The sequence below is a fragment of the Myotis brandtii genome, unplaced genomic scaffold, assembly GCF_000412655.1.
Source record: "Myotis brandtii unplaced genomic scaffold, ASM41265v1 scaffold1460, whole genome shotgun sequence".
Taxonomy (NCBI): Eukaryota; Metazoa; Chordata; class Mammalia; order Chiroptera; family Vespertilionidae; genus Myotis; species Myotis brandtii.
Window position 1 is genome coordinate 598791 of NW_005355248.1, and position 11175 is coordinate 609965.

General features: G+C 55.9%; 1 protein-coding gene and 1 long non-coding RNA gene across 2 annotated transcripts in view; both read right to left on the reverse strand.

The window, feature by feature from the left end:
* The window catches only part of ATP1B1 (ATPase, Na+/K+ transporting, beta 1 polypeptide), a 15231-nt gene extending 7778 nt beyond the window's left edge, over positions 1–7453 (reverse strand). Inside the window, exons 1-2 of the mRNA XM_014535583.1 lie at positions 7429–7453; positions 6915–7088 (exon numbers count right to left, since the gene is read on the reverse strand). Coding sequence (XP_014391069.1) covers positions 6915–7088; positions 7429–7453 — 199 coding nt within the window. The remainder of the gene's footprint in view (positions 1–6914; positions 7089–7428) is intronic.
* On the reverse strand, positions 2193–6906 carry LOC106725225. Its single transcript, XR_001361096.1, has 2 exons — positions 4155–6906; positions 2193–2682 (listed from the first exon to the last, which is right to left on the reverse strand). It is a non-coding gene; the product is annotated as an uncharacterized LOC106725225 (long non-coding RNA).
* Positions 7454–11175: the final 3722 nt, after the last annotated feature.

Genomic DNA, 11175 nt, shown 5'->3' on the forward strand with positions numbered 1-11175 from the left:
GTATTTTTATTTGCTCATCCGGCAACCCTACTCTAGTCCCCAGTCCCAGACCTGCCCTCTGTGCCAGGCGGACAGCGCACGGCCACCTTCCTCAGGGCACCACGCAGACATGAACACAGTGACGTGACTGAAGCAGAAGTGACCACGGGGTGCGGCTATTTTTCTAGCCCTTGAGGATGGCGTTGAGCTTCGAGGTGGGGCTGAGAAGGCCCGGTGTGGGGCTGGCTGGGCCACGCTTCCCCCACGCGCAGCTCCCCAGGGGGGAGGGGGGGGTGGCTGAGACAGACTCCTCCAGGAGTGACATCAGGAATCTTTAAAAGGCTGATGCAGAATCTGAAGAACCGGGGACGAGGCTGTCAACGGGAGGGAGGGAGTCTAGGGGAAGTCACAGAGCTCGCTCATAAAAACAAAATGTTTTCAGTCTTTGCTTAAAAATAAAGGAAGGTTACTACAACTGAGATGATTTTTAGGCCCTGGCCAGTGGCTCAGTTGGTTAGAACTGTGGTCGGCAAACTGCGGCTCGTGAGCCACATGCGGCTCTTTGGCCCCTTGAGTGTGGCTCTTCCTAAGCCTTAGGAGTATCCTAATTAAGTTAATAACAATGTACCTACCTACATAGTTTAAGTTTAAAAAATCTGGCTCTCAAAAGAAATTTCAATCGTTGTACTGTTGATATTTGGCTGTTGACTAATGAGTTTGCTGACCACTGGGTTAGAGTATTGACCCAATTCACCAAGCTTGCGGTTTGATCTCCGGTCAGAGCACATGCAAGAATCAACCAGGCAGCCAGGCTGGCGTGGCTCAGTGGTTGAGCATCAACCTAGGAACCAGGAGGTTACAGTTTGATTCCTGGTCAGGGCACATGCCTGGATTGCGCGCTCAATCCCCAGTTGGGGGCGTGCAGGAGGCAGCTGATCCACGATTCTCTCTCATCATTGATGTTTCTATCTTGTTCTTCCTCTCTGAAATCAATATAAAATATATTTTTTTAAAAAAAGACTCAATGGTGGAACAACAATTTGATGTTTCTCTCTCCCTCTAAGATCAATAAATAAAATAATCTACATTTTTTATAATGCTCCAAAACCATAGAAAATTATATGACCAAAGGAATTTAAATGTCCCCTGGACAATCTTTCTACAATAAATTAGGAAAACTGGCTGTGGGATTGGTCTAAAGGCACCTGGGTACCATCGACAGCTACCCACAAAGATGAAGAGAGAAAGAAGCCCAGGTGAGCAGGGGCTCTCCTTCCTCTGGTTCTGGCGGTCTCCCTGCCACCGCCTCTCCACCCTCGCCTGGAGCTGCCACCCCTTATCTGCCCTCACCTGGAGCTGCCACACACACCCCCCCGCACACCCCCTGCCCTCGCCTGGGGCTGCCACCCCCTCTCTGCCCTCACCTGGAGCTCCCACACCCCCTCTCTGCCCTCGCTTGGGCTGCCACACACACCCCCTGCCCTCGCCTGGGGCTGCCACCCCCTCTCTATCCTCGCCTGGGACTGCCACCCCCTCTCTGCCCTCGCCTGGGGCTGCCACCCCGTCTGCCCTCGTCCAGGGCCTGCGGTGGAGGGTCGCTCCTGAAGCCACCAGGGTCCACCTTGTCCACCTGGACAGCCTAGCTCGGAGCCTCAGGCCTCTGAGAGCTGGAAACGAATTCCCCTCCTCACAGTGACTTCTCCAAAGCAATGACACACCCAGGAAGCGAGGAGGCCCCGGACCGATGTCTACATCCTTTCAGTGACCTTGACATTCTCAGACGAATGGGGAGAAAGACAAAGGAAGGGGCAGGGCTGGGCAGCCCATGCACATTGGGCCCACAGTGGGCCGCAAGTCCCTGGCCGGGCCCTGTCCTGTCCGAGCGCTGCCGCCCGGTTCTCCGTCCTGGTGTCCCCCCACATCTGGCACCGCAGCACGGCCCTCCGCGCTGCCCACTCCTGACGGCTAGTCCCATGTGGACAAGGACACGCTGTCTGCGGTGGTCCCTCCAGACTGACAGCAGGACACCCAGCCCTGGCCTATGGTTTCAGGTTATCGTCCAGGAAACAGCTGACCTGCGTCCCCTCCGTCTCCGAACTGGAGTTCACTGTGCTAAGCTGTGCATGGCTCTGCAAACGTGACCCTTTGCCTTAAAGTGCGTCTCGATTATAACTGAATGGCGTCCCCTGCAAGGACTGAAGCAATCATTAGGATGTGCAAGTTTTAATGCCTGGTTTTTACTGTGATGTCAGCTTTACATAGAAACGAGGAAAACACTCCACCTGCAGCCCTCTCCAGGCAGCCGGAATCTGCTTCCTTTGAAAAGTCCTAGAGAGACGAGTTGCTGGACTTTCTCTGCAGCCCATCTGGGCGTTCAACAGCCCTCGGTGGACGGGCCTCTTCCGTCCAAGATCAATGCCGTGCTCGCTGGGCAGAGGCCCAGCAGGCATTGCCGGGCCCGCGCACCCACCCTCAGGTGAGCAGAGAGAGGGCACGGCCTCCAGAGGCTCTATCGTACAAGCGCATGTGATTTCACAGGGCGGCTCTGCAGGCTGTGCAGCTCCTAATGTGTTTGCTCCCAGTGGAAGTATGGCTTTTCCAGCGGGAAATATAAACAGAGGCCAATCCCAGCGTTTTACGTTAACTGTGCCTTCCCGTCCGGGCCGAGCTGAAGGACAAGCACAGCCCGGGTATTTGCCTCGCCTGGATACAAAACAAAACACTGGCTACGGGCTGATACCCTGAAACAGGACACCACGCTAGGCCTGATATTTGATTATGTCTATTCATGCGTGTATGTGGGGAAAGGTATGCTTTCCTGGTTGGAAGCCACTAGAAAATACTTCCCTACCCCACCCCACCCCCGCCCCCATCTCGTTTGCGTCACACAGGCCTTCGGGTCACGAGATTACTAGGACGCGGGCACTGAGGCAGCTGCCCCCACGCATTGCACCACCTGGGGTCGGAGGCCCTGAGGCCGGTGCCCTGTCCACCCCCTTCCTTCCCCCCTCCAGAGCCTCCTGGTCTCTTTATCAGGGCAAGACCCATTTTCCTGGGGCTCCAAGGACTTTTTACAGCTAACCATCAGGCTTCCTGTGCACCCAAGGGGGCTTTTTGGTTGTATCCTTGTCTTTAGAAATGAAGAAACAGCAACATGGGCAGGTGGTGAAACCACTGAGGCTGGGGACCCTGAGGGACAGGAACTGGAGTTTGTAGCCGCAACCCTTTACTTAGGAACTCGCGCCCTTCCCTCCCCTCCCCCCCACCCCCCAGTGCCAGCCCATCAAGGCCTGGAGCTCAGAGGGGCCATCAGAGAGGGAGGGGGAGGGGGCACGAGAGGCGGGTGTGTTTGTTCATCATTTCAGCTCACAGATCACAAACTGGTGCCGTCTCATCGGAAACGGCAGAAAACCCCTTCTTGGCTTTAAAGAAACAATTTCTCCAAAATACAATGAGCAAACGGTTCCAACTCCCCCTGAAATTTAAGTAAAGGCTGTCGTTGGGAAAAAGGCAATTCTGATGGATGTGATGACATCTCACGAACCCACTCATCTGAGCTGGAGCGACAGTGCCTTGGACCCTAACAGACTGGAGATGAGATGTGCCCCTTGGCCACCGACACGAAGCCCAGGCTGCGGGAGGGGCTGTGCGGTCTGGCTTCGCCACCCTGTTCCCCACCTCGGTTCTGGTTACCGTCCTCCCAACAATGAGCCACGTGCTCTTCAAAGCCCAACCAAAGCCACCCCCAACCTTGCGAGGAAGGAAAGAGCACAAGTTCATCCCTGCTCAGCAGGAAGCCAGCGGTGGCTCTACCTTCCCTGGGCCCACGGGGACACACAGGGACCTTCCTTCATGCCACTGTTGCTCAATGAGCTGGGAGCGGGGCAAGGACCCAGGGGCAAACCAGAGCTTGGCCTGGGGGGGCGTGAGCTGGTGTGCATGCGGGCCTCGGCCTGTCCAGGGCCCCCCCTCCCAACCTCCATCACAGGGAGAGGACACAGCTGACACCATGGGGACTCCCCTAAGAGGTCTGCCAGGGCTAACCCCATGGGCGTGGGTATCCTAAAGGGAGATTACAGAACTACAATGTCATTTAAATTTACTTTGTTTTCAAACATGTTTCCTATTCCAATTTCTCCCAACAACTCTTTACAGAAAGCCAGGATTCTATTCACCTCAGGAAAACGTGAGTGCATAAAGCGCCTCTGTTGTATCAGCCACAGCTCAGCCTGCAAAAATGAATTCGGTATCCAGGGGTTACAGAACGTGGCTGTTGATAGCCACCTTTTCTTGCCACTCGTTTGCCTTACCTATGCTTATTTAATCCTCCCAGGATAGCATTCCCATTTTGCAGATGAGAAAACTGAGGCTTAGTGAGGTGAAGCAGTGCGCGCGGTTGTGTCCAATTCCAGAGGCCACCTTCCCCGTCAGGTCAGCGCTGCTGTGCACTCAGGTGGAATGGCTCCGCCCCGCATGCGGGTGTAGGTTGGGCAACATGAAACTGCCACCAGCAGCCACTCTGACCCACGAGAATAGCAATAGTAATATGTCTCAACCTAACATCTCCGCCCAGGCTCTCGCCCGGACCTCCCAGGTCGAGTGGGCAGGTCTGTTCCGATATCTTACAGCAACAGCACTTCGCAAGGAGCTCAGGACTGCCACTGGCCAATGGCCACCACCGCCCAGGGAACTGGCCGTGGTATGCATGTTCCCTTGACCTGCGTTTCATTTTGTAACCTAGTCCTGAGACTCATGTTTAGCCTGCTGGCTTATCCAACGTCAGAGACACGCAGGGCCGCATGCTCTACACAGCTGCTTCTCCTGGCCACGGTCACAGGGTTCCGAGTGCACAGGGCGGGCCACGCCCGGTCCGGCCAGGCTGCTGCTAGAGCCTCCAATTCGTCAAAAATGGCCTCAATTCGTCTTCCGTCTGTGAGCACTGGGCCAACTCTGCCACACTCAGTAGGTTCATTTGCTGAAAACTACAGTGTTCCCTCTTCACATGTCAAAGAGAGGCTTAGAGACGTTCAGCTGAAGACCCAAAATGGCCAGGGTTTTCCTCTATACATTTGTTCTGCCTGCAGCCTAAAGAACAGCTACTGCCTATCAAAGATGCAGACCGCTACGATCTGCTCTCCACGATGCCAAGAGGAGGGCACGCGGCCCCTGGGAGCACCTCAGCAGGTGGAGCTCTGAGACCTGGTCGCCCCCCCCCCCCCCCCCCCCCCCAGGGTCCCTCACTGGGCAAGGCCACGGATAGAGGGGGCTTGGCCTAGACTCCCCTGGCAATGTGAAGGGCGAGGGGAGCAGGAAAAGGAAAGTCCGAGAAGTGACAAAGAACCCAGGTGACAGGACAGGGAAGCTGGAGGATGAGGCCTGTGACTCAAAGGACAGGACCGCATATTTCCGAGATGAGCCACCGGCATTCCTTTGGGCCAGGGACCGCGACGCTAAATATAGGCGCTAAGCATGTGCCTTCAGGAAGGGGCTGGAGAGGCGGGAGGGTGGCGGGAGGACCAGCACCTCGGCCAGGGGTTTCCCAGCAAGGTCATCTGCAAGGTCACCTGCAAGGTCCCCATGAAAAGGCAGATACTTGGTTTCCCTTGAGAGTAGCAGCTCCCTCTGCACAGGACGTGGAGGAGATGCGGAACTTTATCAAAGGCTGACTCCCCCGAGTTCATACAGTAAAGGACCCGTTTCTGAATGTGGCAGTGAGACAAGATGCTGGTCAACTGTGGTTGTATATACAAGAATTGTTATAAAATAGCATCATTATTGAAAAATAGCTTTTAAACTATGGTTACTAATGCTCCGTAACACTGTAACAGAAGAAGGCGCATGAAGACATGCCACCCTTAACTGTGGCGGACGTCTCCCAGAATCCCCTGCAGCCTCCCACAGACCCCCTCTCCTTGGGGATGTTGCTGGAAACTGGGTTATTAAGAGCAGGTTTAAGTAATTTTATATACTTACATGTTTTCTTTTTCCACTTCCAACATCCCCTAGACCTAAACGTATCTGGGAATATTGGGGTTTCCTTACATCAGACGTGACTTGACGTGAGGCTAAAAGGCCCGCTCGCCACCTCCACATTCGGGGATGCTCTCAGAGTCCCTCCCACAGCCAAGGAGGTGGTGTGAGGCGTCTGCAACGGAGCCAGACGTGACCGAGGCTGCTCAGTGCCCGAAGACAGCCCAGGACTGTCACCCCAATACAGCTGCTACGCAACAGCTGCCCAGGGACACTGGAGGGGACACACCACTGCCACCCCCAAGGTCACTTATAACGAGAACCCGGAAGTTATGCAACATTTCCTCCCCTCCAGGTCCTCCGACAATGACTCTTCAGAGATAGGACAGCCGTGCTGGAGGCTGCACACGCCCTGCCCTGCGAGCATTGGGGGTGCCGGCCCAGGCTCCGGGGTGGCCGTGGCCGCTGTGGACATGCACAGGTGGGGCCCTCGTGTGGTCCTGTATTTTCTAGAAGCTTTGGGAAGCCACGTTTTCAGACAGTTAAATGGCAGTGGGTCCCGAAAGCCAGTAAATAGATGCTCATAAAACAGGTATAAATACTGAGAATGGAAGAGGGTGCTTTTGTTCAAGGTCAAACTGTAAGTCAGTAGAGAATGGACCCCTGAAACCCTAGCTCCTCCTGTGTGAAATCAGTTCGCCTTTGAGAACAGGAGCCAAGCGGTGTTTTAAAGGATTTCTCTGAGTCACAGTCCCCTCGAGACAGTGTGTAAGAGCCCCCTAACGGCCTGTGGCCACAGGGATCCAGGACGGAGGCCAGCTGGAGCCTCGTGGCCGGTGGCTGAGGTTGCGGAGAGCCAGACGCAGAGGGAAGCTGCTGCTCCTCCCCGCAGGCTGTCAGAGAACCCGCCTCCACGGACAGCACCCCCCCGCTCGGGAAGCACTGAGCGTGTGCACACTCGTTACCTGGCGGGGCCACGCGGTCCTGGTAGGTGGGCTTAAATTCACTGATGGTGAGCAGCAGCACCTGGATGGTCCCGATGAAGATGCCGGCCAGGCAGCCGTAAAAGATCAAGTAGAACAGAAGGATCTTAACTGCAAGGAGAGCAGACAGAACAGATGCTGTGATGCCGTCACGTGCTCAGAACGCCCCTCGAACCTTCCCGGAGGTGCGTGCACACCCTCCTCCCCCGCACCTGTGCCTGCAGGGCTCCTGCTCCAGCCCTGACCAGTGTGACAGGCAGGGGGAGGGGGCAGGGGGAGGACAGCCTCCATTACGGTGTGCCTGTCAGGGGAGGTTGGGGGTAGGAGGAATGTTCAACTAGGACTAAGATTCTTTATAGGAAATAACTGTATTCCCCACATTTTAAAAATGTCCATGAAGGTCGCCCGTGAAACCCAGGGCCCTGTTGGTGTGCTTCTGCCATGCACTGCAAATGGCAGCATCTTCCCGCAGAAGCCTGTGAGCTGTGCTGCTTACCCCCACACTTCAATCTCACAGCCATGCCTTCCTGCTCGTTCAAGCACACACACTGCGACAGCCAGGAGTGCCCAGGGCCCAGGGGGCTCTCCTGCTCGTCACGGCCTCCTTCCTCTGGTACTCGTCACTCGTCACTCACACCCAGGTTTCCCTCTGGGCGCACCAAACCAGAAATAAAGAAAACGCAGCCCCAGCTGGTGTGGTTCAGTGGATAGCGCGTCGGCCTATGGACTGAAGGGACCTGGGTTCGATTCTGGTTAAGGGCACATGTCTGGGTTGTGGGCTTGATCCCCAGTAGGGGGCACGCAGGAGGCAGCCCATCAATGATTCTCATCATTGATGTTTCTATCTCTCTCTCCCCTTCTCCCTTCCTCTCTGAAATCAATAAAAATATATTTTAAAAGAAAATGCACTAGTAAAAATGGCCAGCACATTTGTATTTCATCCTCTGGACCCAGAATAATGACTAATCTGAGCTGCATTTTCTCTTTCCCAGGATAGCAGAGGCTGAGATAGCTGAAAAAGCAAAAATGCAAAAAAACCTGGGGCCCAGAGGCTCACTGAGCTATCAGTTACAGGTTTACAAGGATTACCTCCCGATTAGCTGCACGGTAACAGGCTGTACCAGGCACGGCCTGGCAGCCCCGCACCAGCCAAACAGCTCAATGCGAATGCAAAGTGGGAAGAAGTGAGCCGGGAGGTTCCCCGTCTGCAACATGACTGCAGAGGGGCCTTTGGTGGCGTCTAGAAAAGGCCCAGATCTCATGCATTAGGTGCAGGGTCCTTGGGAAAAAGCTACAGAACAAAAATGTTATTGAAAAGAAGTGGACGAGGGTGGTGAGGGGGACCTGTGTGTGTGTATGGGGGGGAGTATGGGGGGGGGCATTAGCCAGGTCTCCATCCATTTAAAACCCCAGCTTTCCTATCAGCAAGTAATCCTACTAGAGAGTTGTTAAAATAAGCAACCCGTGCCAAAAGAGCACACCCAAGCGATGGATTATAACCCTTTCAGAAGAAGGGGGCGAGGCGGAGACCAGCAAAGGAAAAGGCAAAGGCAGCAGAAGGCAGCTGCCCAGCTCCGTCGCTGCCTCCCGGCCAGCAAGGGTTAAGCGCTGCTCCGTATCCAGGCAGCGCCAGGCAAATGGCAAGGCTGTGACGTCAAGAGATCTGGAAAATTTTTCCAGCGGCTGCTCCTAAGAGGTGCAAGGCTGGTGCGGCACGGTCCGCGAGAACCACGCAGCCGCTGCGTGCTGCCCCCACCTCGGTGGTGCTCCGGCTCAGCCACACTGGCTTCCAACGCCCAGAGCCTTTCTATACCCTCCCTCGGACCCAGATGCCCCACGCCAACCACAGGAGAAGGTGCATAATGGAGGCTGCCATCTACAACACGAAAGCGGGGGGTGGGGGGGACGGGGCGCTGGCCAAGCACACTGGTTACACTTAAGATGCAGCCGATCCGGTTGCCCAACGCATTGGGCCCAGAGGGAAGCCAGGAATTCCCCTCTTGCTCCCAGGTGTCACTTAGCAAAAGGTGTCCAGGTACCGGGGCACGGCCCCTGGGGTAGGGGGGCAATGCAGGTCTGGCGGGGCCTGCACAGGCCTCCAGGGGCTGCTCGGAGAGAGCTGGGCAAATGGTACCAGCCAGCCGGGGCACAGGGGCAGGCTAGAGAGGCATTTTTCTTTAAAGCAGTTTTTCTTCCTTTTAAAAAATACAAGTAATATAAAGGCTGTCCAAAGTGGGGGGGAGTACCCTTCAAAAGGGTCACGGCCAGAAGGAAAACATAACCGCAGTTCCTGTTAGCGCAGTAAGGGGGGCTCAGGTGTAGGCACTAACTTAAACAGGTGGGGCTTTCTGCCCAGGTTTCTGGTGACGGGGAGGCTCCCGCGCCCCCGGGTGACAATCTACCTGCAGGCGCGACTGAGCCAAGGGCGAGTCCCAAGGGCCCCGTGCAGGCCAGTGCTGCAAAGGTGGCCTTTCCCCCGCGGGAGGCCGCCGCCACCGCCGCCTCTGCTGCCTAGGCTCTGACCTTTCCCACACCGCCGGCATGGGCAGACATGTTAGCACAGAGCAGACCCTGGAGCTCTAGCCCAGCACCTGCCCCGGGAAACGAAGGGAAGATGGGCCAGGCACAGGGATCCTGGGTCTGCATCCATCCACTGTGCGGTGTGGACCCGAGACACAAACATTAACACATTCATCCCCTCCCTCTCCCTCTCCCTCTCCCTCTCTCCCCCAACTCTCTCATGGAGGTGCTGCCCCCTTAAATGTCGGCTTAAAGAACAAGCACTTCCATACAGCCTTACCCTCCAAAGCAAATGTTATTCTGCAATTGAAATGAGGAAAAATATATATATTTAATCGGGGGCGGGGGGGCACGAGAGGGCAAATTTCGCAATATTCCCAGAGCCAATGCGGCAGCGGCCCATGCCAAGGCTGGGGACAGCCCCCCAGGGCAGGGAGGTTCCGGGGCCTGGGAGAAGGGGGCCGCTCCGCATGCACCCCCACCCCAGGCCTCCTGCCAGACACCAGGAGTGGCTGGAAGATGGCCCTGGCAGGGAGCTGTTCACGCCACACACCCTGACTCCCAGGTTCCCTCCACATCAGGGAGACGCAGAGGAGCCACGGCAATCCTCCCCCTGCAGAGCAGTCGCCCCCAAATACAAGAAAACATGAAGCACACGCGAGAAGCCATGGCGGTGAAGAGCTACATGGAACACGGCTCCCGGACACCGTGCTCCCCAGGAACACCTTGGGGTGAGGTTTCACCTTGACTAACCTTGAAGGGTGATGCATTATTAACCCTTCACTTTTCAACCAAGAGGGGCCTAGACCACAGGCCGCATTTTCTCTACCTTTACCAAAAAACATAGATTCTGGCTTCTTCCGTTTCAAAATGTCAGCCAAGATCTATTTCCCTGACTCATTCTGCTGATGCCCACAGAGTCTCCCAATGAGGACCCTACGCCGGCCCCTCTTCGGCTCCCTCGGGCTGCAAGGGGGTGCAGGGGTGTCCATGATGGTGGCGGTGATGATACCAGAGGGAGGGGGCAGTGATGCCGCAGGGGGAGTCCCTCCCTCTCTCGCTGCAGTCACGACTCAGATTTGCCTACAACTCTGCCCTTCAAAATGACCTTTAAACACTCACACACACTCACACACACACACACCTATGTCACCCTCCAGGTGTAGGGAGGCAGACGACACATGTGGTATTTAATTTTCAATGGGGGTGGAAACGTATCCAGCTAAGCTACCGGCTGCCCAAAATCTTACACAATGACCTGCTTGTGCCTTTGTGCTATTCCTAGACGAACCCTGCACCATGATCCATCCACTCAGCTACCAATGCCGCATCTGAGTAGACATGGAAATCAACCAGACTGTGCGGTGCTTCAGGGCTGTGGCGGGCTGTGCGGGCTCCGGGGGAGGTCGCGGGGGACTGGGCATCGCGCTGAAATACTGCAGTGGGGACGGTTCCCGCCCGCGCCCGGAGGCACATATTTAGACCAGAAGGTGCTAAAACACGCAGCCTCGCCTGCATGACGCCCGATTGCCCGCATCCTCACACCTCCCTGTTGTTTTTTAGGGACCTGGGACATCACCATTGGGAGAGATCCATCTCGTTGCCCATGCCTGACCATTCCCAGCAGGGAAGGGCTCGATCGATAGACCGCAAATTACCAAAACACGACCGCCACGATCCAGAGAACCCTCCGCCTGGCGCTCGGCCCCCACCCGCGCCCGCG